Genomic DNA, 27231 nt, shown 5'->3' on the forward strand with positions numbered 1-27231 from the left:
TGAATGAACGTTCATTATATACTCCAGCACCTAACACAATGCCTGACACCTAAAAGCTAAATACACATTGTAAGAAATAAATGGATCTACTGAGTTCACAACCTTCTCTCCATCTCTTTCTTCACAGACCACTCAAGAGGGTAAAGAGAAAGGTCTGTGAATTTCAGCAGAAAATCAACACAGAATTTTCCTCTTACCAGGGTCATAACTGTCACCAAGGTACTTCAGGTGCATGATACTACAACTTAGTAAGTGGGACTTTGTAGATTTAAAACAAAAATAAGAATCCCAATCCTTGGAAATAGTTTATTCAGGGCTAACCAACATCTTTTTTGTTTTTCAATGTTTATTTTTGACAGAGACAGACAGAATACGAGCAGGGGAGAGGCAGACAGAGAGGGAGACACAAAAACTGAAACAGGCTCCAGGCTCTGAGCTGTCAGCAGAGCCTAACACGGGTCTTGAACCCCCGAACCGTGAGATCATGACCTGAGCCGAAGTCAGGCACTTAACCGACTGTGCCACCCAGGCACCCCAACGGCTGTCCAACATCTTACTGCACGTTATCCTCAACAGCAAAGCCCATTGTTAGGAAAGAAAAACAGTATACTATTACACATTAATCTAAAACCATAGGTACAATTAATTCAAATGTGGGTGCTACTGTAAATACCCCTGCAGATTTAAATTCACAAGTACCAGGATGCATTGTAATAGAAGGGCTGTCCCACCCCTGCTGGGGTAAGCCAAAATCCAATAAAGCAGTAAAACTCAGTGTGAGATACTAAAGAGGTCATGAAGGATTTTTTTACTGAGCAAAACAGGCTTAATATTGCTGTTTTCAAGATTCTACTGGACTGTATTGACTGGAAAACAAAAGAGGCTGAGCAGAGGAAGTGAGAGAATGAAAACCTACTGCTATGGATAGGCAGTATGAATTACTTACCAAGCAATTTCCACTGCTGGGTTTTCTCTTTGAATTCAACAAACGGAGAGAAACTGGAAGGTACAGCTGCAAGAAATGAATCACGTGAACAAGAACACAGGTCAGAGAGAGCACTAAACTCAGAATAATTACCATCCCTGACCTCTGAGATAACTTTTGAATGTATGATAGTGTATCAGGACAGCAGAAACCCCCCAAGGTACAGCATTATGCAAAGCCATAATGGATTGAACCAGGAAGCCTACAGTTTACCAGGAGAATGAAATAAACAAAGAGGAAAAAAATACTTGACTCTAAAGAAGAAGTACCTTACCACGACTTTCTCCAGCAAGATACTGCAGGGCTGGTAACACCAACTCTGCCCAGTTGGGGGCCGCAGAGAACCAGCTATTGAGGGAGCTGGCTGGAGAGGACTGCCAATCCAAAACCCGTTCCTCCAGCTAAGGGAAAGTAAAGGCAGAACTCAGTTACAGTTCTACTCTACACCAGCAATTCCAGAGATGTGCCAGAACAAGCCAGAGTATATTTGCAAGTCACAAAGCAAATTAACTGCAGAGCTTTGGGAGGAACCCAGAATTATTCTTCTCTAGCTTGAGACCGTTAAAGTTTTCCACAATTCAAAAACTGACATACACCTGATTTTTCCAAAACTCTTACCATAGGAAGGCTAGCCTGCCCCTCCAGCAACAAGATCTCTAATAGCAAAGAGAAGAAACTGGAAGATATTTCATTGATTCCAAGGCAAGGCTTGAGATCTTCAAGAGGCCTAACAAAGGAAAAAATATGTAAGAACAACCAAAAAGATGAAGACAACATCCCCAGATGGTTTAGGCCCTCTAAACCTAACAGTCATAGAAAAGTTCAGTAAGGGACCACACTATACAAATTCCCTAGCAAGTCCCCTGGGACTCAGGTCTTTTGTGGTGTGTGTGTGTGTATGTGTGTGTTTACACAGATTCAACATATACCAGCTCATTCCACATGAGCACTAGGTACACTCCCTGGGTTAACCTTTCACCCTTGAGCAGGTTATGTGTTGTTCACTTACTCCTCCTTGATAGCAGGTATAGCCAGCGGAGAAGGGGCCTGTGAGAGAGGTGGGATCCCGTCAGCACTGCTTAAGGGTTCAGCCAAATCCTCTGCCTCTGATTTGATCAGTTTTATTTTCTTCTTCTTCTTCTCCTCTTTTTCCTTAACCTTTTTTTTAAGGACAGCCAAGTCATATAGGGCTGGGAAGAAAAGGCAACAAAAATTAGAGAACTGCATTTTGTACATCAGGAAGCGAGGGGTGTTATCTGCATGTTATTTTCCCAACACCCACCAGTAGAAGAAAGAAAAGTCTTAGTACTAAGACATTTAGTTGTTTTTGTTTTTTTAACCAAACCTAGTGAGAGATTTTACAGGTTATAAAGGTTTACAGGTTAATTTTAGCACCTATTAAAGAGACAAAGATCTACTGTACTGATTTTATATTCATTTCCACCTATAAATCCACAAGATGCAATGATAAAAACAAAGGTTATCAGCAAGAAGGAAAGCTGTAGTTTCATTTATTTTTGCCACATGTAAGTAGTCTACGTAACATAACACCACATTCAGATAATGACTACCTACAGAGGATATCAATTACCTGCTAGAGAGCCCTTCCTGCCAGCATTTACTCGAGTCATGATGTCATTGAGAGTCAGGTCCCCTGTCAAAAGGTCCGGATGATCCTGGATGTGATATTCAGAGATTTGTTATAGAGGCCCAAATAAGGAGCTAAAACTGCCAATGATTTTGCCAATTTACCTAACAGATACAATCAGATGTTGGGCGCACTTGAGGAAATCATGCTGAATCAAAAAATGTATGGAGATTAAAACTACTGCCCTGTGTAATGGGGCACAGGAGAACTCAGTGCCAACCTTTCTACTACATAGCATCTAGTTTATAAAGCTCTTTTGCATTCCTTATGTTATGTGCTCTTCAAACAGTCGTGTTAAGTATCACTGTACTTTACAGTCTGAGAATGGGGTTCAGAGAAGTTAAGGGATTTGCTGACTTCCAGGGTGTGACACTTCCCATCTCACCTTAGATGGCCTGCCTTTTCTTCCTCCCCTCAAGCCAGATGGACTGGCTTGATTGCCCTGGCATTACCCTGATTCAGTCAAAGTGAAGGAACAGAAAGAGTAAAAAGTGAGAAGAGCACAGGATTTGACCCCTGACTTCCTAGCCAAAGGGGCAACGACAAGCCCCTTAACCTCTCTGAACACAGGTAAAATGGACATAATGATCCATGTACCAGTCTTGCTGTAAAGATGAAATCAGACGCTATGTTAGGCATCTGTCTTCCTCCTATCTTTGCTGTTAACTAGCCTCTACTGTTGCTCCTGTCCCCCAACAGTGACAGAAAAGGAAGCATAAATAACGATATTGTCACTACCTTCATCTTTCAATAGCCAATCCAAAAACATTAGACCGAAAACCTCTAACAACCACCCCACCCAATCTTACTGGTTGATGTTTCCGCTTCTCATGGTGCTTCTTTAACATTATCTTCAGGTCACTGTCCCCCAGTTCTATTTTATCTGAGAGAAAACGAACCAAACCACATGGACTAGGTCATTCACTAACATGATGCTCAAATTCAAATCTTTCTGGCCACTTGTGATACTCAAATATAACATGTTTCTCCGTGTTTCCCTTCTGAGTCCTGTGTACTACAAGCCCAAACAATCTTGAAACAGTCACAGGATCAACTCTTCAGCTTTTCACTACCTCAATCAAGAACAACGACCTCAGTTACTTAGCTGCTCCAAAACACACCAAAAATTAACATTCTTCTTTGATTCCTACCCCAATTAAAAATTCCTCTCTCATTTCACAGACATTCTAAGAAACTGCTATAGCTCTGGTTACCCCTCTTGTTCTATTACTGAACTGCTCCTAAGTACTATTTTAAGAATCTACTTTCTTTAGCCGAAAATACCAGCTGATCAGCAACTAAGGAAAAGTTTCTAAACAAAGGAAGAAAGGAAGGCCTACCTAACTTGTAAAAAAGTGGAACTGTACAAAAACTTCTCTCAATCTCCTACTTCTAGAGAGCACTGCTTCAATTCCCTGGCAGGTAAGAATCTAGTGCCCACCTCTATCTAAGGGAGTTCTCAGATCTACATCCTGATCTCCCAAAACATCCACGGCATCACTCAGTTCTCACCTGCAGTTTTCATATCCGTGGTTGAAAGCGTGGGCACCACCCTCAGGGGCACCGCAGGGCTAGGAGAACGCGCTGGAGAGCTCGGAAGCCATGAGCTGAGATCTTCAAAAGAAAATTTTTCTTGTAAATCCAACGTGGCTGTGGACTCCAATAGGGGAGATTGGGTAAGTGGCCATTTGGGTTCAACAAGGCTAAGCCAACAACATGGAGGCCAGGGTTCCACCATTCCTTTCTGACCCTTCTCCAGACGAACTGGAGCACACTTAGGTCATTTAAACGGCTCTTCCAGGAAGAGAGACTTCAACAGAGTGATGGGGTCGCATTGCAGCAGGCCAACAGTCACTACTACTCTCCTGTAAGGGGAAAAGCAGTTCTCTCAAGTGGCACAATAGGACCAGACAGGCCTACTGTGGAGAGCCCTGCTGTGCAGGGATTCATCTCATCTAAGCTCAAACGCCACTTAAGTATCAATGCTAAAAAAGGTATGCACTCACACCCCATCTACCAGGAACATCTCGGTGCCCAAAGACTAAGCGGTTCTGAGCCCCATTTTCCACCCCCACCAAAGACAGACAACTGAGATGGCTTTCTTGCTGGGGAGATAAATGGCTACCACTGGCTCCAACTGAACAAGTTGCTGGTGTAGATACACCACCCCAGGTACTCCAAATGCCCCCAGACACTCACCCTCTTCATCAGAGGACAGGTCTGTGTCACCACACTCCTCCTTCACTTCCCTCAAGACCTTCAAGTAGCGCTGCTGGGTCCGCCACTCCCGCTCCTCAGGGGTGCGGGATGGTGAAGGGCGCTTCTGGCGGAAGGGAAGGGCCGGGCCACTCCGTCGGGCCATCTCCAGCAGGTCCTAGGAAGCAATCAGATGAGGATACATGTCATCATCCAAAGCTTGTTCTGGTGCATTCCCTGGAGACTACATCTTCTTCAAGAGAAGACACTGTTTAACAAGCTCAAGTCCCTCCCTTCAGATCACAGAGATGCACATAAGAGAGTATGTCCAAATAAAAAGGGCCTCTACTGATTACTATGTTGCAAAATATCTTAAATCTGAGGGGTGAACTGCTCCTTCAAGAATGAACACTTTTATACCAGTCACCCAACTATTTCCATATCGAATCTTAAGGACCACTTAGACCCGTAACAACTTTGCCTCAAAGATTACCAGACTTACCAGATCCCAAGGCCGTGAGGCCTGATGCACTATTAATCCATCAGGATATCTGGAGGCCTGTGTGCTCTCATATAGCAACTGCAGAGCAACCTGCTTCTTTTTAATAATCCAAGATGGATCTCAAAGTCATTTGTTTACCTTGGTAAATACTGAAGCTCTGATATTTCATCAATTTTAAGAGGTACTTTCCCATATTTTCACACCTCTGAAATCAGGCTACATCTTAAAATTAGTTAGAATGATATAGCATAACTGTTTCATGGCTTAACTGGCGGCATTTTCCTCTTAGTGCTTGCTACCTTTTGTATTTGGTACCTGAACCAACCGTTGAAGTCATGAGATCTGTGCGTTCACTGTCCACATCTGGTATCTAGTTCCCAGCATTACTTACATTCCGGGAAGCCAGGATCTGCTTCAGCAGCCTATGGAAATACTGCTGCTGGGAGGTGAGGTATCGCTTGTACTGGGACTTGAAGCACAGCTGCCGGTACTTAACCACCTCGGGGTTAAAGTGTCCATCTTAAAAGAACAGAAGTACAACTACATATATCTAGATATATACCTAGATATCTATACCTATATACACATATATATACATATATATATACATATATATGTATACATATGTACTGACAGGTCAACAAATATTTAATGCATGCTTAAAGTGTGGTAAACTCTGTATCAAACTAGAATACAGTACAGGGGGAAAGAAAACAATCTATGTCAATGTGGGGTCTACAGTCCAATAAGAGACAGAAAATAAACAGGGGTGCCTCAGTCAGTTGAGTGTCTGACTCTGATTTCCGCTCAGGTCAGAATCCCAGGGTTGTAGGATCAAGCCCCGCATCCAGCTCCATGCTGAGCGTGGAGCCTGCTTAAGATTCTTTCTCTCTCCCTCTGCCCCATCCACCACTTGCATGCTCTCTAAAATAAAAAAAAAAAAAAAAGAAGAAGAAGAAGAAGAAAAAAAGAAACAGGCAAACAGGTAAATAGTCAACTCTTGTAAGTACTATCGGAAATTAATGTGAAAAAATTGTAGAGAGTAAGGAGGAGTTTCAGGAAAGGGATCTCTAAAGAATGAGACATAAAATGAAGTCTGATTAAAGCAATTGTGGCAAAATGTTAACTGACTGGTAAAAGTTATACAAACGTTTTAAAAAGTTTCATTAAGAGGAAAATAAATTGGAATTTACAAATGAGAAGTAAAAATGGTGAAAAGGCGAAAGGAACAGCCTGTGCTAAGGGAGGACCTGAAGCAAGAACGAACTTGGCATGTCCCCAAACCTAAGGAAATGTCTGCATGACTAACACAGAGTGGGCTGTAGCTAGGGGGGGCGTGCGATGCCTGAGGAAGCTGGGTGGAGATCCAACCACACTGAAACTTGCAGGTCACAGGTGGAGCTGGATTTTATCCTAAGTGGAACGCAAATAATTTGAAGAGGTTAAAACAGAATGACATGGAGGGAGGAAGAAGGAAAACTACTGCAAGGGTCCAGGTGAGATGATGGCGGCTTCCCTCCACACTTAGAATAAAAGCCAAGGTCCAAAGATGGCCTGGCAGGCCTTCACAATCTATCCTGGGCTACTTCTGGCCTCATCTTCACCAGTCTCCCATTTCCTCCCTCTACCCCAGCCCCAATGGCCTCCATGCTGTTTCTTGAACAGGCCACGTATCTGACTTTCTCAAGGCCTTTGTACTTGAAGTTCCCTCTACCTGCAATGCTTCCTACTAACACCTAATATTTTCACGGCTTGCTCCTCCTACCCTCGCTAAGCCTGTTCTGCTGTCATCTCATCAGAGAAGGCCTGGCCAGCCACCAGTTCTAACACAGCTCCTTACCATCACTCTAGTCCCATTACCCTCCTCTTTCTTTGAAGTACTTAATGCCAGTAAGTATTTGCTTGTTCACCATCTATTTTTCCTTCTCTGAATGTAAGGCCATCACACCTCCACAACATTGAACAATGTCTGGCACGTACAGAAGTAGAGAGACTTGAGATATATTTCTGAGAGAGGGATTAGACCTGCTGATAGTTCTGATGCTGGGGCAGGACCAAGGCAATGGGAAGGTCAACTGAACGTGGTACCCTGTCATTGAACCTGAGCATCTGAAATCACTGCCTGAAATAAACAGGTCAAGGAGAGGTCCACTGTGGACGTATTAGACTTGAGCAGATGGGCCATGATGAGAACTGAGAGGGCAAGATTCAGAAGCTAAATCTTAGAAAAGATAAAATGAGGGATCAAATTACACAGTGTTTTTCTCTTTTTCCCCCCAACCACCCTAATACTATCAAAGGTAAGTAATAATAACAAATGCTTAGAGCAGACCTGACAACCACCACTATGTAAGGACCTTGCATATATTAACTCACTCGATCCTCATAATAACCCCATAAAAAAGGCACTACTAAATCCTCATTTTACAGATGAAGAAACTGAGGCACAGAGAAGCTAAATAATTTGCCCAAGTTCACACAGCCAATAAAAGGGGAATCAGGTTTCAACCCAGGTAGCCTAGCTCCAGAGCCCAGGCTCTTACCCACCTTGCTATGCTGCCTGCTGTAGGGAAATAGGAAGTGTGACCTTCAAGAAACAAGCCCAGAGTTCAATGCTATTGATGCTATTTGATATATAAAAATTAGACTAATATCTTTTTTGCCTCTGTATTTCTTGAAAATTCTATTCCTTCAGTTTTTAGTTTCCCCCACTTTTTGAAAGCTTGGGTGGCTCAGTTGGTTAAGCATCTGAATCTTTTTTGGCTCAAGTCATGATCAAGTCTGTGATATCAAGCCCCATGTTGGGCTCCGCACTGACAGCACAGAGCCAATTTGGAATTCTCTCTCTCCCTCTCTCTATGCCCCTCCCCTGCTCGTGCACTCGCTCTAAGAACAAATAAACTTAAAAAAAAATACTATATGTCTGTTAAAAATATTTTGTATGAAGTAAATACAATTGAAATTATTAATAATTATGGTAAATTAAAATCCTATTAAAATTAACTGCCTTTATAATTCTTAATATGTCTACTGGAAATTTTTAATTTGAACACACGGCCCATGTAATATTTCCATTGACCAGTGCTGGTCTAGATAACAGGGAGAAAAGGAGTAGTACCAGATGAAGTTGGGTAAGTGGGCCGAGGCCAGGTCACAAAGAGCCTTGAAGGCACTGAATTTTACTTCAAGTGAAGGCAACTGCTAAATATTCTGCAAAGTGAGTTTTAAGAAGCTCACTCTGGGAGCTGTGTGGAGATGGCTGCTAAAGCAGCCCAGACAACAGTCATCAGTGAAGAGATGGTGAGTGAAAGAAGGCAAGTAAGGAGGTAAGAAAGGAGCCTCAACAGCAGGAACAGACAAGAACAATGAGTGGATGAGCGGTTAGCAAAGAAAGTGGGGTAGGGGATAGGGTGTCAAAGACACAGGAAGACATCCAGGCCAGGGAAGAGCCACTGATACAAAGTGGGGGAAAGTCTCAAGATGGAGGAAGTGGTCAAGACAACAGATGCTGTGCTCTACCGGGGTGCCTGGCTGGCTCAGTTAAGTGGCTGACTTTAGGTTATGATCTCATGTTCATGAATTCGAGCCCCACATCCAGCTCTGCACTGACAGTGTGGAGCCTGCTTGGGATTCTCTTTCTCTCTGCCCCTCTCCCACTCACACACACATGCATGTGCGCTCTCTCTCAAAAAAAAAATTTAATTAAAAAAAATAAAAGAGACATGGAGCAGGAAAAAATGCTCACTGGAACAATTGGTGAGATATGAGCATGGACTATATAACAGTATGTCAACATTATGTTTTATATTAATATACAAAATCTAAATACAGAAAAATTGTGTTTACAGTATTTCTGAATCTGATCATTTGTGGTTATGTAAGACAATGTTCTTATTCCTCAGAGATTAATGCTGAAAAATTTAGAGATGCAATGTCTGCAATACTTTCAAATGGTTCAGCAAAACAATGATGGTAATCATATATGCAGTAATGATGAGAGTAAATGTGGTAAAATGTTAACATTAATAGCTGGTGAACCTGGTGAAGGACAGAGCTGACCCTCGAACATGGATTTTATTTATTTATTTTTTTAGTGTTTATTTATTTTTGAGACAGAGAGAGAGCATGAGTGGAGATGGGGCAGAGAGAGGGGGACACAGAAACTGAAACAGGTTCCAGGCTCTGAGCCCTCAGCACAGAGTCCGACATGGGGCTTGAACTCACGAACCATGAGATCATGACCTGAGCTGAAGTCGGACGCTCAACTGACTGAGCCACCCAGGCGCCCCTGAACATGGGTTTAAACTGTGCGGGTCAACTTATACGTGGATTTTTTACAGTACATGCTACAACTGTATTTTCCTTATGGTTTTCTTAATAGTGTTTTCTTTTCTCTAGCTGACTTTATTGTAAAAACAATTTATGTAACACACACAATATACAAAGTGTTAACAGATTATTGTAAGTAAGGCTTCTGGTCAATAGTATAGGCTTTTAGTTAAGTTCTCGGAGAATCGAGCTATACACGGATTTGTGAGTGAGTGGGAAGCAGGCACCCCTCCGTCTGTGTTGTTTAAGGGTCAACTGTATATGAGTGTCCATTATAAAATCTTGGGACTTTGTCTATTATGAAGTCTTCTGTAGCTCTGAAATTTAAAAGTAAACAAACGTTGAAGGGAAAGAAAAAAAGCAGTCACTGGTGGCATTAGTAAGAGTACTCTCTGTGAGGTCATAAGGTAAGAGCCATGAGGGAACGGGAAGAATGACTGAAAGAGACAGCTATCTATGGATACCTTTCAACAAGTTTAGAGATGAAAAGGCAAATGACAGAAGACAACAGAGGGGACAGATGGTTGAGGACTTTTTTTAGTCTGAGACCCCTGGTCGCATCCATAGGCTGAAGAAGAGCATGTGGAGTGAATAGCGAAATAATGTGAATCCACAGGACAGAAGGGATGGTTAACTGAGGAAAAAAGGTCCCAGAGGATGTAAAAGATGAAAGGATCACGAACACAGGTTAATCTTAAACAGAAGAAAAAACTCCTCCTTCCTCTGAGACAAGTAAAGTGGGTCAGAATGGAAATGAACACAGGGAGCTGGGGTGGAGTTTGGAAGTGGGAAGTGAGGAGTTTATGACACAAGATCCTTTATGAAACAGGAGGATATTTAAAACAGAATCAGGAAAGATAACCCAAGGTAAAAGAATATGGGAACACAATGACAGCTCAGAAAGAACTAACAACCATGGAACTGCAAACATCTGCAGCAACACTAGACCTGAAATAGGACAGTGGTCAGGGTCAAACACACAGGAATTCCTGTCTTGACATTCCTTGTCTGTATCCTCACCAGACAATCCTATTGTTTTGTGTTTGTGTAGTGCAAACACTACACAAGTCCCTGACAGAACCCCTCTAAAACCAGGCAAGCTCTACTGGAAGAGACGGTTTACTCCCACCTAAGGCCGCTGGCTGCAGGAAACCTTTGCCAACTACAGAGGAGAATTCCTCTTTAAACCAATAACCCACCAAACGAGGGAATGCTAGTTTTAAAATAGCCGAGGTAATGAAAGATCTGCAATGATAAGCCTGTTCTCTCCAGGCTTTTGTAGCTATCACGTTGCCCAGTTTAACAAAACTCAAGAAGATGCACTGTACTTTCAGGACTGCCTGCCAAAGCAAAGTCACCCCAAAGAGGGGAGAAGAGGCTTCCCTCTGCTTCTCTCCATTGGAGAGGAAATGGTGGCTTAACAGTGGCCCCAAAACATTCTGCAATCCCCAGTGTAATAACAGATTCAAGCAAGGATCATCACTGGATGTTAAACCACTGAGTAAACCAAAGGCTTTGGAGTAAGAATAATATCACATGGTCCCAAAGTATTAATCCTACATTTTCCTTCTTAATTAGGAAGGAAAAAATATACCGTTACAAACAGTATGTCTGGCAGATACCACTTAACCAAGAGATCAAACGCATCATTACCAACATTGAAAAGCTGACATCACGTGCCTCCTGAAGTGATTGGGGCGGGGTAAAATTTCCCATTTAACATTTGTGGCAAAATGTTTAACCCAAATCTAATCATGAGAAAACAAGACAATTCCCAGAAAGCAGGACATTTTACAATTCAAGTGCCCTGGACTCTTCAAAACTATCAGTGTGTTTTGTATGGAACCACCCAAATAGCCAAAGTAATCTTGAGAAAGAAAAAAAAAAGCACAAAATATCACGTTCCTTTGTTTCAAACTACACAGTGAAACTACAGTAATCCAAACACTATGGGACTGGCACAAAGGACACACAGATCAATGGAACAGAACAGAGTCCAGAAATAAACCTTCAAATTATACAGTCAATTGACTTACAACAAAGAAAACAAAAATATACAATGGCAAAAAGACAGTCTCTTCAACAAATGGTGATAGGAAAACTGGACAGCTACATGCAAAAGAATGAAACTGGACCACTTTCTTACATCACATACAAAAATAAACTCAAAGGAGATTAAAAATTTAAATGTAAACATCAACACTCCTAGAAAAAAAACACAGGCAGTAAACTCTTGGGACATCAGTCTGAGCAATATTTTTTTGGTTCTCTCTCAAGCAAGAGGAACAAAAGCAAAACATAAACAAATGAGACTACATCAAACTAAAAAGCAAAGGAAAGCAAAGGAAACCATCAACAAAACAAAAAGGCAACCTGCTGAATGGAGAATATATCCGCAAATGATTTATCCAATAAGGGGTTAATATCTGCATCATATAAAGAGCTCCTACAACTCAACACCAAAAAAAACAATCCAGTTAAAAATGGGCAGAGAACCTGAATAAATATTTATACAAAGAAGACATTCAGATGGCCAACAGATAAGTGAAAAAGATGTTCAACATCACTAATCACCAGGAAAATGCAAATCACAACCACAAGATACCTACACCTGTCAGAATGGCTATTATTGGGGCACCTGGGTGGCGCAGTCAGTTAAGCATCTGACTCTGGATCTCTGATCAGATCAAGATCATGATCTCACAGTTCCTGAGATCAAGCCCATGTTGGACTCTGCACTGACATCACAGAGCCTGCTTGGGATTCTCTCACTCTGCCCGTTCCGGCTCGTCCTCACTCACTCTCTCTCTCAAAATAAACATTTAGGTGGCTCAGTCAGTTGAGTATCCGACTTTGGCTCAGGTCATGGTCTCATGGTGAGTTCAAGTCCTGCATCGGGCTCTGTGCTGACAGCTCAGAGCCTGGAGCTTGCTTTGGATTCTGTCTCCCTTTCTCTCTGCTCCTCCCCTGCTCACTCTCTCTCTCTCCTTCAAAAATAAATAAACATTAAAAAAATTTTTTTAAACATTTAAAATTTAAAAAAGAATGGCTATTATCAAAAAGACAAGAAATAACAAGTGTAGATGAGGATGTGGAGAAAATGAAACCTTTATGCACTAATGGTGGGAATGAAAGATGGTGCCGCCACTGTGGAAAATAGTATGGAGTTCCTCAAAATGAAGAAAAGAACTAGCATCCAGCAATTCCACTTTTGGGTATTTATATGAAGGGACTGAAAACACTAACTCAAAAGTGTATATGTATCCCTATGTGCACTGAGTCAAGCCATGGAAGCAACTTAAGTGTCCATCAGCAGATGAATAAAGATAAATATATGGATAAACATTTTACATATACATAATGGAAATTATTACTCAGCTTAAAAAACAAATGAAATCTTGCCATTTGAGACCACGTGGATGGACCCAGAGGATATTATCCTTCCTAAAATAAGTCAGAGGAAGGCAAATACCATATAATTTTACTTTTATGTAAAATCTGAAAAACAAATGAGCAACTAAAAAAACAGACTCCTAGATATAGACAATGCGGTGACTGCCTTATAGGGGGGCAAGGGTTAGGCTGTGCAAAACAGGGAAGGGGATTAAAAGCTACAAACTTCCAGTTATAAAATAAGACAAAAGGATACAATGTATATATAACACAAGAAATATAGCTAATAATATGTAATAACTTACAGGGTGACAGATGGTACCTAGATGTATTATGGGGATTACTTCAGAATATACATACAGAATCACAATGTTGTACACCTGAAACTAACATTATATGTCAACTAAACTTAAATTGAAAAAAAACAAGTCATGCTTTTGAAAGACAAAGAAAAAAAGGCAGAGGGCCCCAGATTCAGGGAGCCAAGAGACATGAAATCCAACACAATACATGAACCTTGAAGAGATCCTGAATTGAAAGACCCACTATAAGGCACCTGGGTGGCTCAGTCACTAAGGATCTGACTTCGGCTCAGGTCATTATCTCACGGTTCATGAATTCAAGTCCCACATCTGGTGAGCACGAGCCCTGCTTCAGGTAAAACACAAGCTCCACTTCAGGTGAGCCCCACTTTCTTTTTCTCTCTCTCTCCCTCCCTCCTTCCCTCCCTCTCTCCTTCCCTCCCTCCCTCTGGGGATTCTTTCTCTCTCTGCCCCTCTCACATGTGCCCTCTCTCTCAAAATATAAATAAATAAATAAGTGACCACTATAAAGAAGATTTAGGGAACAATTGAGAACACCTGAATGTGAGACAGTCTGTGATCTTATTTGCTCAGTGCAAAATTTCTTGGGTGTGGTAACGGGGCTGTGATTACACAATAAGTGAAGAAGGAGTATTCGTGTAAGTGAATGTGTTCCTACTTCTCCCACTCCTCTCAACAATAGAATGACAAGCAGCATACCTCGGAAAAGCTTCTGGGCAATGTGCAGAGGGTTCCCAAAGCGGAAGTTCTCCCCACTGAACAGGGCTAGGACGAGCTGATTCTGCTGCTCGAGACTGTCTTCAGGAAAGTGAGGCAGAAACTGCTGGAGGTGTTCACGCTGAGACTCACTCAATACTTCCTGCCACGTTGAGAGGCTGACTACATCAAAGAATATTTCGGGCTAGGAGAATTCAGAAAACCAGGAGAAAAACAAGCTTTTAACTTTTCCTGTGAGCGGTAAAATATACAGAACAGAAAATTTACCATTTTATCCATTTTTAAGTGTACACCTCAGTGATATTAAGTACATTCACAGTGCTGTGTAACCATCACTGCATCCAAGTTCTTAAGTTTGTTTGAACCAAAGTGTCAATTATCTTCATTCAATGCTCAAATCTTAGAAAATAATAAAGACTACATATAAACCACTATCTTATACCCAACAGTAAATCATAATCCAGAGGAGGGGTGCCTGGGTGGCTCAGTCGGTTAAGTATCTGACTCTTAATTTCAGCTCAAATCACGATCACACTGTTGATGAGATCAAGCCCCAGGTCAGGCTTTGCGCTGAGTGTGGAGCCTGCTTAGGATTCTCTCTCTCCCCCTCTCGGTCTCCCCTTCTCTCCGTCTGTCTCCCCCCGACTCAAAATAAACAAACATTTTTTTAATGTTAAAAATAATCCAAAGGAAAAACAATCTCAGTAAAGAGAATTTCATTTCTGCCAACAAGGGGTATGATGGACAACTGAATTCAGCTTAAAATGAGGGGCAGCAAACAGTTAACATGGGAGAGAACTTGAGGAGTTGAGGTCACCTCACAAGAGAGACCAGCAGCAGGATGGTATACACATTGCCTGGAGGGGAAAACAAGCAATTACAATGTTGCTTAAGACGTGCTAATGTGCATATAAGCACATAGGAGAAGCACACCTCCCAGACTCTAGATGTCAGGGAACATATACCAGAGGAAGTGACATTTAAGGTAGTTAATTAAGGGATAAGGAAAGGGGGAAAAAAAGATGATGAGGCAGGAGAGTTAAAAGTCCACAGAGCAGGGGTGTCTGGCTGGCTCAGTCGGTAGAGCACGCGACTCTTGATTTCAGGGTCAGGAGTTCAAGCCCCACATCAGGCACAGAAATTACTTAAAAATACATAAATAAAAATTTTTAAAATCCACAGAGCAAAAGCATAAAAATGTAAGAATTAATATGAAAGAAAGGACAGCAGTTACCTGAGGGGAGAATGAAGAGGGATGAGATGGGCGCTTGAATGATACTGCTTGAATGGGCCCATTCTACTTCTTAACCCAAGTAGTAGCTAGTTGGGTGTTTTATTACTGCTTCAATTGTATACATACTGTAGAAACATGGATTTTATATGCTCTTATGATACATCTCACTTTTTTTCTTAAGTAGGTTCCATGCCCAACGTGGGGCTTAAACTCACGACCCTGAGATCAAGAGCCACACTCTCCACCAACTGAGCCAGCCAGGCGCCCCACATTTTACTTTTTTTATAATTAAAAGAGTTGAGGCAATGTATGGCTAGGACAAGAACACAAATGAGGGGGGGGCAGCAGACAGAAGAAAAGAGGAGCAAGGGACCTATAAATGTGTTAAATACTTGTGACATTATCCTAAGGACAACAGAGAGCCACCAACGTAAGCAGGAGACAACCCAGAAATCCAACCACCTGGTAGACATTTCTGCATTCATGTACCAATGCACCTCAGTATCCAAGATCTTCCCCTGTAAATCTACTTTTGCATACCACTTTATGCCTAGTATCTCAGTGTCGGGCAGAGAGTAGGTACTTCATAAAGTGTTTGCTGACTAAACGAATAACATGAAGAAATTTATTTGAAAGAGTAGGTACAGAAAGCATGGATGAGAAGGATATATATGTCAACTTCAGTAATTGTTACTTCAGGTGGCAAAGAGAATAAATGGTGGCTTTAATTCTATCTACAATGTTTGACGTATTATGGAAGAAAAATCTGAACCAATTATAACTAAGTGAAATTATCTCCTAAAATCAGATAATGCACAAATAAATGTTTGCTAAATGACACTCTATACCTGTTCTCTATAAGTAAAACATGGCAAAATAAACAAGATAGTTAAACACATGTTTTGGCATACGTAGTGCCTTGCATATTAATAAGCACTTAATAAGTAGTAGCCACCTTAATAATGATGGTGTTTACACAGCCTACCTGTGAAAGAGGCCAGAAGCACACAAATCTCCATGCACTATTAACTGACTACAGGGTTACTTTATTAACAGAGATAGTATGTTTGGGTTTTGTTTCATGATCCACAACGTGGGTAACCAATTTAATGTAAACACAACCATAATTTTGTCCTTAAAATATACAATTTCTTGTTAATTGGTCAAAATTGGTTAAAAACAGGGCTTCTATAATACTATCATATTGACATATTATTAAACATGCAGGATGTAGCTTATAGTTTCTTCTTTAATCAGAATGTTAAAAATTTTATGTTAAAAAAAGAGAGAGGGGGAGGGAGCCAAGATGGCAGAACGGCATGGAAAAAAGAGAGAGAGATCACTCTGAATGCAATATATAAAATGAAACCAAAGAGAGCACGAAAGACTGAAAACTTGTAGGGTGTGGAAAAGGTTTAGCATAGCAGTTATACACAAGGCGATAGAAAAAGGTGGTGGCGGTGCTACTACTTACATCCTCCAGAAGGTCCTCAGGCAGACTAACCCTGGTGCCCCCCAGGAGGCAGTCCTCCATAATACGTGTGCCATGGCCATCTCCACATGGACCCAGTTCCAGGGGATCCGTCAGCATATGGTCCAAGGAATCCATTGTTTATGTTTCACAGATAATCTAGACAAATATATGCAGTCATACCTCTAGGTATACCGAAAGGCAGGAATCCAAGGGATCTGGCTGATATTAACACTCCTTCAGAAAATATTCTGGCCCAGAAAATAGTCAATCTCAAGTCTAGTTTTATACCTTATCCTCATACCCTAAGTGTAACTACACACCTCTGCACTCTTGTACCACTGCATTCTTATCTCAATCTTCAAACCTTTTCTAGTAGGTCTCTTACTGCTCAGAATGCTTCCAAATCTACAGAATTTCTTACACCTTCAAACCTTTTCTAGTAGGTCTCTTACTGCTCAGAATGCTTCCAAATCTACAGAATTTCTTACACCTTCATTTTATATTTGAGCAAAATGAGACTTAGAGATTAAAGGATAAACAGATCAGAGTTCATAATTTAAACTTCTCAGGCCAATAATCTCTCCGCTATAAAATAATCTAACAGTTATTGTTTCGTTTTTTTAGTAATTCTTTGTTGTACTTTCACAAAGAAAAATCTCTGACAATCCATATAGACTAGTAAAGCTCAGATGCTAACAGTAAGTCATTTAATGAAGACCTATTAAGTCCAAGGCCTTTCATGTTTCTCATTTAATTCCTACAACTGTGTGAGACAGGGTTATCATATCTATTCTAGAAATATTAAAATTGAGGATCAAAGCAGACAAATAACTTGCCCAACCCCAGGGGTAGGACTGAAACTCAGGTTTGCCTGACTACAAACAGATATTCACTATACCTCCTGTATAAACTCTCAATTGAAATTGTGAAAAGGGAGCATGGTAATATGACTTTAGTCCACATAAACTGCGGGGCTTCCAAGCACTTGATCATGACAGCCAGTAAATTTAGTAGTCAATCTGACAACTAAAGGTCCATCTGATATTTATAACCATGTAAATGTAATGTTGTTTCTCCTTCCTATAATAACTGAACGCCGCTAGTCACCTTTAGAAATGTACATATTAACACATTTTCAGAGAGCATTTCCTTAGGCTAATGGCTAGAAATCAGCTGTACAACTGCCATAGGATTGAACAAAACTAACAGGACCACAGAAAGGAATCACTCTACAAACATTTGCTAATCCCATTCTCTCTCCTATACCTACCTCTCTCCTATACCTACCTAACAAGCGCATTAAAATGGAATCTAAAAACAGACTTAACAGTCAAAATGCCAAACTTCTAGCTTAATCTCGGTGACGTTAGGCAAATCTTACCTTGCCGAGTGTCAATTTCCTTATCTGGAAGACAGAGGGGTTGTACCAGGTCCTGTGTACTATTTCTAATCTTGGAATCCTACAATAAATAATCTCCAGATGGATAACAGTTTATATGACTTAATGCAGTCATGTAAACACAGTATTGTAATGAATTGATTCCAAAATCCTTAAATGATAAAAAACAGAACTGTAATACTACTAAAGTAAGCATCTTCCCACAAATTATTTCAAGTTATCTTTTAGAGATTTCAGATTATGTAAAGATACAGCAGGAAGATAAGTGTTGAACAAAGCAGATGGTCTCCAAGCAATTGTACTCCATCACCTTTCAGTACATGGCGAATTACAACATCCTGAACATTCTTGGTGCCTAAATAACCCAAGCAGGTGAGAAAGCACATGACACATGAGTTTAACAAAACTTTAAAACAGAAAAAAAAATTTCTGCAGCAGCAACCGATGTTCAGAGTAGGGTCCTCTTTACAGAATTGACATAGAACAGGGTAATAACTGCAAAGCCAATGTTCTACCGGCCTCTTAGGAGGATCGCCCGTTTCACAACTTTGTTCACAGTTTCTTCAACTACCATGGAGGTGTAGCTAAATTTAATCTATCTGAGCGGCAACCTTTGTCCTGCTACTATTCTGAACAGGATCCCAAAATAAAAAAAGCAGGTAGCTGCCAGAGGATTTGAACCCCGGAAGCCAAGGATTTCTAAATCCTGTGGCGTCCTAGCCCCCTTAACTAGACCCGGAAGGCGTCTACCAAGGGCCTTTTCTCTGTACCTGGGCTAGCCTGGCCTCCTGGACCCTCCCGAACGCAGAAGCTAAACCCGTGGCTGTTTCCGGAGCAAAAGCTCTCTCCAAATCCGCCGCCCCAGCAGCAAGTCCCTCCCTAGCCAACCCCGCCCTGCCCAAGGCCCGGGTCCCGCCCCTCTAAGCTGCACCTCAGCGCCCACGGCCCCTCCCCCACACCGTGCCTAACCCTAACCCCCACCCACCCGGCCGCCCGGCTCCCAACACGCTCGTTCCCCGGTCTCTGGCCCACAGGAGCAGAGAGCCTCAGAGGCCCAGCCGCTCCCTCCCCCGGCTCCCCGGCTCCACTTTAACCCTTTCACCGCCCCGGGCCCGCCCTCACCTGAGCCGCAGGCGCGGGTCTCCCTTCCCGCAGCGCTTCTCGGCCCGCGGGCTCCTGGACGCGCTCGCTCCCGCAAGGCGTCTCGGTGCGCGCACGCTCTGGACTCGGGCGGCGGAAGGGGCGGGGTTTTTCGGGGCGGGGCCTGTAGAGTACCGGGGGCGGGGCCGCGCGGGGCGGGGTCTGGGGCAACGCGAGCCAGCGCTGCTCTATATTGGGCTGCAGTTTGCAAGCTGCCTGTTGGTCTCACCTGGCTTGGAAGCTGCCAGTGTCCGTCTGTAGTCTACCTGGCTGAGAACTGAGGCCCATGAATGAGTGAATGCAATTTTATTAGCCAACGTTTGCAGAGAGCCCTTGCTCCAGACACTGTGCTAAGCACTTTCTATCCCCTATCTTTGTACTACAGCTGTGTGCTCTTATGCACTATTCTCATTTTACAGCTGGGAAAATCAGTTTCTTGAGTTTCAGTGAGGAGAACGCAGACTCGGAGCCTGTGCCCCTGCGTGTCCTCATATCTTCCTCCTGTCCCTGGACCGCTGACTGTCGGAAAGAAAGTACACACGTCGAAGAAATACATTTAAATTTAAACTAGATAACGTTCTTGTTAAGAATGTAGGTCCCTTTCGTATTCACCAGGTCTTATTTAGAACAGCTTCAGACTACTTAATCCACAGCTACTCCCACCAATGTTGTAGAAACCATACTCAGCTCTCTCTACTGGATGGAAATGTCAGGAAAGCTGGCAGGCCAAACTAATGTTCCTCCCTTGATGGAAAACAGCGGTTTCCAAACAAAGCCCAGTCTTTGCTCCCCTGCTAGCTGCCCACCTACCCTTAGTCCCTGCCACTTAGACCATGGGAAAGTTCTTGAATTAGGAACCACCAAGTAAAAGGGCAGGGGAACACCATTCCATAGTTGTCATCCCTAAGTTCCCTTATGTTGGGTCTCTGACCAGACCCTGACCTGAGTAAACCAGAGTCAAAACACTGTAATAATATTAAAAAAAAAAAAAAAATTAACCATCTCAGTAGCTTCACACATACAAACAAGGAAGATGTTTATTAAAAAAAAATATTTATTAATTTTTACACCTGCTGAGTAGCACAAGACTATTAACACTGTAACTCACTGAATGTACAATAAATGTTCACATTTAAATAACAGGATAGGGTCAACATTTTCAACCTGTGGGTCAGCTTTAGCATCTCATGAAGTGCTTTTTAGCCCTAGATATCTTGAGAGTTTTTTGAAAGGATAATTCCAAATCAGAAAACAATTCAAGATCAAAACAATAGGTTTTTCCAGAATAATAGGAATTTTACATGATGAAATGTCTATTTATGTGGGCACAAATCAAACAATAAAAATGTAAAATCTATACGTAACCTACTCTGAAATTTTCACACTGCACTGATTGAAGTTTAGAGTGCCAATGCGTCTGAAGAGAGGCCACAATATAAACATTGGCTACACACATTTTTCCCCCATATATTGGTCTTCAGATGGCTTTAATCTACCATCTCTTCAAATCCAAGTCCTTTTGAAAATCTGTCAACTTGGAATGAACGTGCAGAATACCTGATCTTAAAGAAGTGTTGTTTGGCTTTACCGCCAACTGCATCTCTGGTTGATACAAAATAGTTTCAGATCCTTTACTTACTCCACATAAGGACAAAAAAAAAGTAAAAAAAAAAAATTAAAATTAAAATTAAAAAAAAAAAACTTAGATGGCAAAGAAACAGAGAGGTCCTTCCAAAGTATTTTCTTCTGTGTATTTTACAACTTGAAATAACTGGCATAAAATGAACATTCCGTTCAGTGACAGACTTCTATTTTAATCAATAAGTTATTCCTGAGGGAAGGGGAGGTGCCTTGCTGGTTCAAATTAAAAAGGACCCAACAGGGCCAAATTTAAGGTGTAAAAATTAAACTGGACCTTTGGCAAAGTCTAATATTCCTCACCTAGTCTTTCTAGATCGGACACTAAGATATTTACAATCATTACACTGTGGGACTTTGGGACCCAGAGTCTCTGTTTTGTGACTCAGGGTCAATATTTTCTATTGAAAACATCGACATTACCTCTTTGTTACCAAAGATAGAGTCCATCCCTAGTTCCTACACATTTATCAAGTAACTTTCTCATATTCTCTTAGTGCCCAAATTTTCAGGGATAACTGAATGGATGAGGTCTCAAAAATAAAGTGCAAAATCTACATATTAGTAAAGTTATTTCAACAGAATTGTTTCCTTTCCAGGAAGGTATCTTTACTGTGATGAAGCCTATACTTTTAATTTACAGAATGAGTTTTTGCCCAGAAATGTAAATAAAATAGATTAGCTAACTTCATTTGAAATTGAAGTTAGGTCTTTCTATTCTGGAGTGGTAAGTTCTATCACACAATAAGTACTCTAAAAATGCGTTAGTATGTCACAAAAAGTTGTTAAAATACATTCTGATTTCTGCGATGTTTTATGTGTACAATTGGAATGTACAGTAAAAAGAAGGGAAATACTTTCTCCCCATTGAATTCATAGTTAACAAGACTGCAAACAGGAAGACATGTAAAAAAAAAAAAAAGAAAGAAAACAAAACTGTCACTGAGATTTTTTCCCTCTCCCAAATGACAGTGTAAGATACATAAAGATTAGATTTCTTCCATATCCCTTATAATTGCCTTGACATATAAATGGTCCCAATATTTCTATTTTTCCCCTAAGTGTGAAGGTGGTCATCTTATCAAAAGGTCCAGATGAGTTATAATATGCAGAAGTTAAAAGTGTTAAGAAATAAGGAGGGCCACTTTTCCATCCAACCTTAAAGAATGTTCATTTTAAGACAGCATGAGAAGTATTAAAATACACTGAATGATGTGAGTTGAATGTACACCTGGTAAGATCAAGGAATTCATCCTTCACCAGTGAATGGTAAATGGATCCTGCAAGGCAGGACAAGGCTTCAGTGCTTTCCACTTTATCTATACATAATTATCTTAGTAATTTTTGTTGGTACCAATATCTTGAATACCTCCTTCTTAATACACCACAACCAGAGAACGGGAGGCAAAGCTTTAATGTAGGAGTTCAAATTCTGCTGACATCAAACAAACCTTTTCTCTTACAGGGAGTCTACCATTGTAGACTAAGAAAGTAACTTCTATCAGAACAGGAGGTTCTGGCCTAAGCTGCTGAAGGCCAGCATCTGTGCAAAGCACTACCAGTAATGGCCTGCCAACAGTTTTCCCAAAGAGGCAAGTCGCTTTGTTTTGTTTTGTTTTGTTTTGATCAGCAATAAGAAAAATCTAGACAATTTTTCCTTCAGAACATCACTGTCAAACCTATTCATCATTTTTATTTTCATATTCAATAGGCTCCCTTTGTTAAATTACTGAAAATGCAAACTCAGAAGATGAAGCAGTTCTGACCTAATGAAATGCCCCTCTCCTATGGTGCCATGGCGCGGAATTAAGAAGTCCAGTGGCCATGAACTTGGCACATCCTTTCTCCACCTTTGGTACAAACGTGATACACCACTTAATATTTCCACAAAGGAAAAGTAAGGCCCACCAATGTATTAAAAAAAACAACTCAAGAGCAAGGCAAAGTCTCTCCACCTTGAAATCCACTTTCCGCTTAAAGGTCTCCATTCCATGGCAGAAGTTCCTAGGGTTTGAAGAGTCATTTTGGTAAAGATGACCTTGATAAAAGAAGCCCTGGGGTGTGTACAGTGTCAAAACTGTGGTTTCCAAATTCTTGAGTGAATGATAAATCTTAAAAAAGAGTTCCAACTGTTGGAAGCTTTCAGACTTCTGAATGAGAAAAGACATGATGTGACTGCTGGATTCTAGCTCCAGGGTGGAAGTTAAGGTTTAGTGATATGCACTTCACTGCTCCCATTCCCGTTGGTGGTGGCTGTAATGATGTACTGTGTGGGCTGCTGTTGGCTGGTGGTCTGGGGGTCCAAGTCACCGTGTGTGGCTGGCTGAACCTGGACTCCCGCAGAGAGAGCAGAAGCTTGCTTTTCCTCCAATTCTGGTTGACCTTCTGATAACACATAATGACCCTAGAACAGAAAACAAACAAACAAACAAAAGATCTTTAGAAATCTGAGGTCTAAAACTGGTGGGGAGGTTCTTGGTGGAAAGAGAAAGAAGGAATAGGAAAGGAGATGTTACAAAGTAACACCAAAATAGACACCTATGTTAGATGTTTTATGTAAGTGCTTTAGAGGGGATGGATCAGAGTAAGAGACTACAAAGGTAATTTAAAGGAGCGCTTTGATTGTTTTACCAAATGAGATAGTGAAGAGCTTCAGGTACAGAAATTTGCATCATGACAGCAATCTATGTGGCAAAGGAAAACACGTGCTATTGTACTACTCCTAAGAATTTTGAAATTCATAAGATTGCTGTCTGTAGATTAATTTTTTGTTTTTTGTTTTTTGTGAGTTTCTTTGCTAGAGTAATACAAAATACATCACAGAAGAGATAAAGTTTCCTTAAAGAGGCAGAATGGCTCCCAAGACCAGTAGTCAGGGTCAGAGGTTCCTAGACTTCAGAATTTCATAGATGAGCAAATTAAAAATAATAAGTATTTCCAAATTTTATTTTACCAAGTAAAGTCATTTTTAAGACACTAACTGTCAAATGAGAGAAATTTTAACACTCAAAAGCATAGGAAGAATACAATCGCAGAATGAAGTCCCTTACATTGAATGAATTTAGCTTTATGAAAATATGCATTGTCATTATTCTTTCTCTGATCATGAAACCTTCACAGACCTGGAGCTAGCTAGTCCCTTAAGTTAACATTTTTAAAGAAAGAATGTGTCCATTGGTAGGGTGATTGGTCTGCTATATAGGCTAGAAAAAAGAAGTCACAGAAGAAAGCCCAGACAGTAGCCTTTCCAAGCACTGTCCAGAACAAAAGCCATAGCCAAATAACCATTTGTTATATCTAGGGCCATGTGCTCTGAGTGCACACTCATCAATCTCTGATAATGATCTGGTTTCCCATGTGGGTCTTTCTCTAACAGGAAGGGGGCTGTTTCTCCACTTAGGGTCAATGAACTACTAGGTGGTCCACAGGTAGGCTTTAGAAATTCTACAAACCCTGGAAAATGTACCTTAAATGTATGTGTGTCTCTCTGTGTGTGTGTGTGTGTGTGTGTGTGTGTGTGTGTGTGTGTGTATTGTGGCAGGGAAAGGGGAACATCCTTGGCTATAATCAGGTTCTCAAACGAGTTCCTGGCCAAAGAAAGGTAAAGAGTCAGTGGGTCCCATAGGCAGTAAAAATTTCACTGATTATGCCAGCGAGACTATTCCATTTTATATTAGTTATGGTCTTCACTGATAATAGTGTTACTCTGGATTTATACATCTCTCCTAAGACTAGGGAATGTGAGTTTGTGTGCTGAGAAATGGGTAAGCTCTGAGCATGCTCTGGGAAAAACAATCAGGTTTTTGAGGCCACTAGACTACCCTGCTGCTCTCTGAGACTTCTTGGGAAACAGTCTTCCCTGGAAGACTTCCCAATATCCCTAGCCACATACAAGTATAATTCTTAATTTAAATTTATATACTCTATTTTCTAATTACTTAGAGGCAAGCCGGAACAAACCAGTGAAGACAAAAACAGAGATAGCAGATATAATCAACATTGACCTGCCTAATCTAAATATAACAAGATAATTCATGGCAATGTTTTTCACCAGGAAGGGGATTGAATGTTTAAAAGAGTTCAGGGGCACCTGGATGGCTTAGTCGGTCAAGTGTCTGACCTCGGCTCAGGTCATGATCTCATGGTTCGTGCATTCAAGCCCTGTGTCGAGCTCTGTGCTGACAGCTCAGAGCCTGGAGTCTTCTTTGGATTCTGTGTCTCCCTCTCTCTCTGCCCATGCACCACTCGCACTCTGTCTCTCTCAAAAGTAAATAAACATTTTTTTTTAATTTTTAAAAACAACAAAATAAAATAAAGTATTTTAAAAGTGGGACCCCTGGGTAGTTCAGGCCCTGCATTCAGTCGGTTAAATGTCCAATTCTTGATTTTGGCTCAGGTCATGATCTCACAGTTTGAGGGATGAAGCCCCACATTGGGCTCTGCGCTGTCAACACAGAGCCTGCTTGGGATTCTCTCTCCCCCTCTCTCTCTGCCCCTCCCCATCTTGTGTGCATGCTCTCTCTCTCTCTCAAAATAAATAAATAAGCTTAAAAATAAATTTAAAAAATAAAAATAAAATAAAATAGTTTAAAAGAGCTCCATAATATTAATTTTATTATTTTCTCCCAACCCAGTTGAGGACCAATAGTCATGAATACTCTCCACAAAGCACATAAAAAGGCAATCAATTGTGAATCTGTATGTATATGGACCTGGGAGGTTCATTATAGTTATTAATTGCATAGATATTTATTGAGCATTTGCTATAATCCAGCCTCCTGTGTAAGGCACTGAGAATAAAGAGATAAACACCAAGATACAGCTTTCAAGGAATTCATTGTCTGCTAGGAAAAGATAGACAGTAAATCAATAATTTAAACAAATTAAAACAAGGGTTATAATATAGCATAAGGAGTTATGGGAATACAGAGGAGGTATTTCTAACGCAGATATGGGAAGCTAAGGAATAGGAAATAGAGGCAAGGGAGAGTGGTGCAGTACGATGGACAGGAAAGCCCTCATCAGCAGATAACTTACCGGCGTAACAGCCTTCACTTGGCCAGTGGTGACAGGAGTGGCCACACTGCTGTCTGTAATCACAAACTGACCTGGGGGAAGCGTCATCATTTGAATCTCTGATGCTGAAAAACAGGAAATATCCATATTTCAGTGGTCTCAGATTTTAATACAAGCTGTAGAAACAAATACCTAACCAGTGGCCACATTCCCCATTGAGACATTTTCATGTATTTGCTTGCTGTGAGAATTTTATAATGATATGATTTCTTGATATTCTGATAAGAATGATCATAGGAGGTTAGCAAAGAATTATCAAATATCAGAAACAATCAATGCATCACCCCCAAATGAGCCTTTGAATATCCATAAAACAAAATATTCAATGATTTCTTAAAACCTTGAAATAAGTTGCAAAGGTTTACCTCTTAGCTCCATATTTTTATCTTTTATATTCGGATTTGAATCACTGGCAAATGTATCCACTATTGCCTAGTAATCACAATGTAATCTAACTAGAATTCTATTTCAACGCAGTGTTATTAAAGCAAATTAAAAACAAAGTTCACCCTAGCATCCAGTTGATGGTCTTTATATAATATTTTCCTTTAAAAGGACCCAAAGCTTCTGGCTTCTGGCTAATTCCCGAGCTGGTGCAGGAAACCTTCTAAGATGAGCCCAGAACATGAGATCATACCAGCATGCAAGATGTTATAAAAGACTACGAAGGAGGCACCTGAGTGGCTCAGTCAGTTAAGCAACTGACTTCAGCTCAGGTCATGATCTCACAGACCATGAGTTCAGGCCCTGCATTGGGCTCTGCCCTGACAGTTTGGAGCTCAGGGCCTGGGGCCTGCTTCAGATTCTGTGTCTCCCTCTCTCTCTCTGCCCCTCCCCCACTCATGCACGTGTGCTCTCTCTCTCTCTCTCACACTCAAAAATAAATAAAAAATAAAAAATGTTTTAAAAAGACTACGGAGTCATATAGAAAAGACACAGAGGCCAATTTGAAGATGCTCCCATTGGCCAAGGATGGCATAATCTTAGCATCAATAAGGGTAACAATGGTTTGAAACATATCCAATGTGTTGAAATTCATGAGAACACAATGATACTAAGATACACACACATACCCCTCGTTAGTCACCTTGGATAATACTAGGAAATAACTTATTATTTTGAAAATTGGTAAATGAAGGAGATGAACTGGATATTTAAGTGTAAAACTGTACTTTCC

At 41.0% G+C, this 27231-nt stretch overlaps 2 protein-coding genes across 5 annotated transcripts in view; both read right to left on the reverse strand.

Moving 5' to 3' along the window:
- NFRKB (nuclear factor related to kappaB binding protein) overlaps window positions 1-19400 on the reverse strand; it is a 39708-nt gene extending 20308 nt beyond the window's left edge. For 2 of the 4 annotated variants that reach the window (XM_047070491.1, XM_047070489.1), the window contains exons 1-13: window positions 19323-19400; window positions 18183-18261; window positions 16802-16957; window positions 14076-14277; window positions 5723-5850; window positions 4833-5007; window positions 4146-4283; window positions 3443-3516; window positions 2577-2661; window positions 1995-2175; window positions 1604-1712; window positions 1260-1386; window positions 947-1012 (exon numbers count right to left, since the gene is read on the reverse strand). In XM_047070491.1, the coding sequence (XP_046926447.1) occupies window positions 947-1012; window positions 1260-1386; window positions 1604-1712; window positions 1995-2175; window positions 2577-2661; window positions 3443-3516; window positions 4146-4283; window positions 4833-5007; window positions 5723-5850; window positions 14076-14277; window positions 16802-16936 (1420 nt within the window). In that variant the 5' untranslated portion in view covers window positions 16937-16957; window positions 18183-18261; window positions 19323-19400. Of the gene's footprint in view, window positions 1-946; window positions 1013-1259; window positions 1387-1603; window positions 1713-1994; window positions 2176-2576; window positions 2662-3442; window positions 3517-4145; window positions 4284-4832; window positions 5008-5722; window positions 5851-14075; window positions 14278-16801; window positions 16958-18182; window positions 19060-19322 lie in introns of those variants that run through there. The other 2 variants (XM_047070492.1, XM_047070490.1) reach the window with 2 other exon arrangements.
- A 974-nt stretch (window positions 19401-20374) lies between these two features.
- The window catches only part of PRDM10 (PR/SET domain 10), a 103886-nt gene continuing 97029 nt past the window's right edge, over window positions 20375-27231 (reverse strand). Inside the window, exons 21-22 of the mRNA XM_047070336.1 lie at window positions 26016-26119; window positions 20375-23382 (exon numbers count right to left, since the gene is read on the reverse strand). Of these exons, the coding sequence (XP_046926292.1) occupies window positions 23182-23382; window positions 26016-26119 (305 nt within the window). The 3' untranslated portion in view covers window positions 20375-23181. The remainder of the gene's footprint in view (window positions 23383-26015; window positions 26120-27231) is intronic.

This window comes from Lynx rufus, unplaced genomic scaffold, assembly GCF_022079265.1.
Source record: "Lynx rufus isolate CCGP_SWC_20201006 ecotype Redwood Valley unplaced genomic scaffold, mLynRuf1.p SCAF_9, whole genome shotgun sequence".
Taxonomy (NCBI): domain Eukaryota; kingdom Metazoa; phylum Chordata; class Mammalia; order Carnivora; family Felidae; genus Lynx; species Lynx rufus.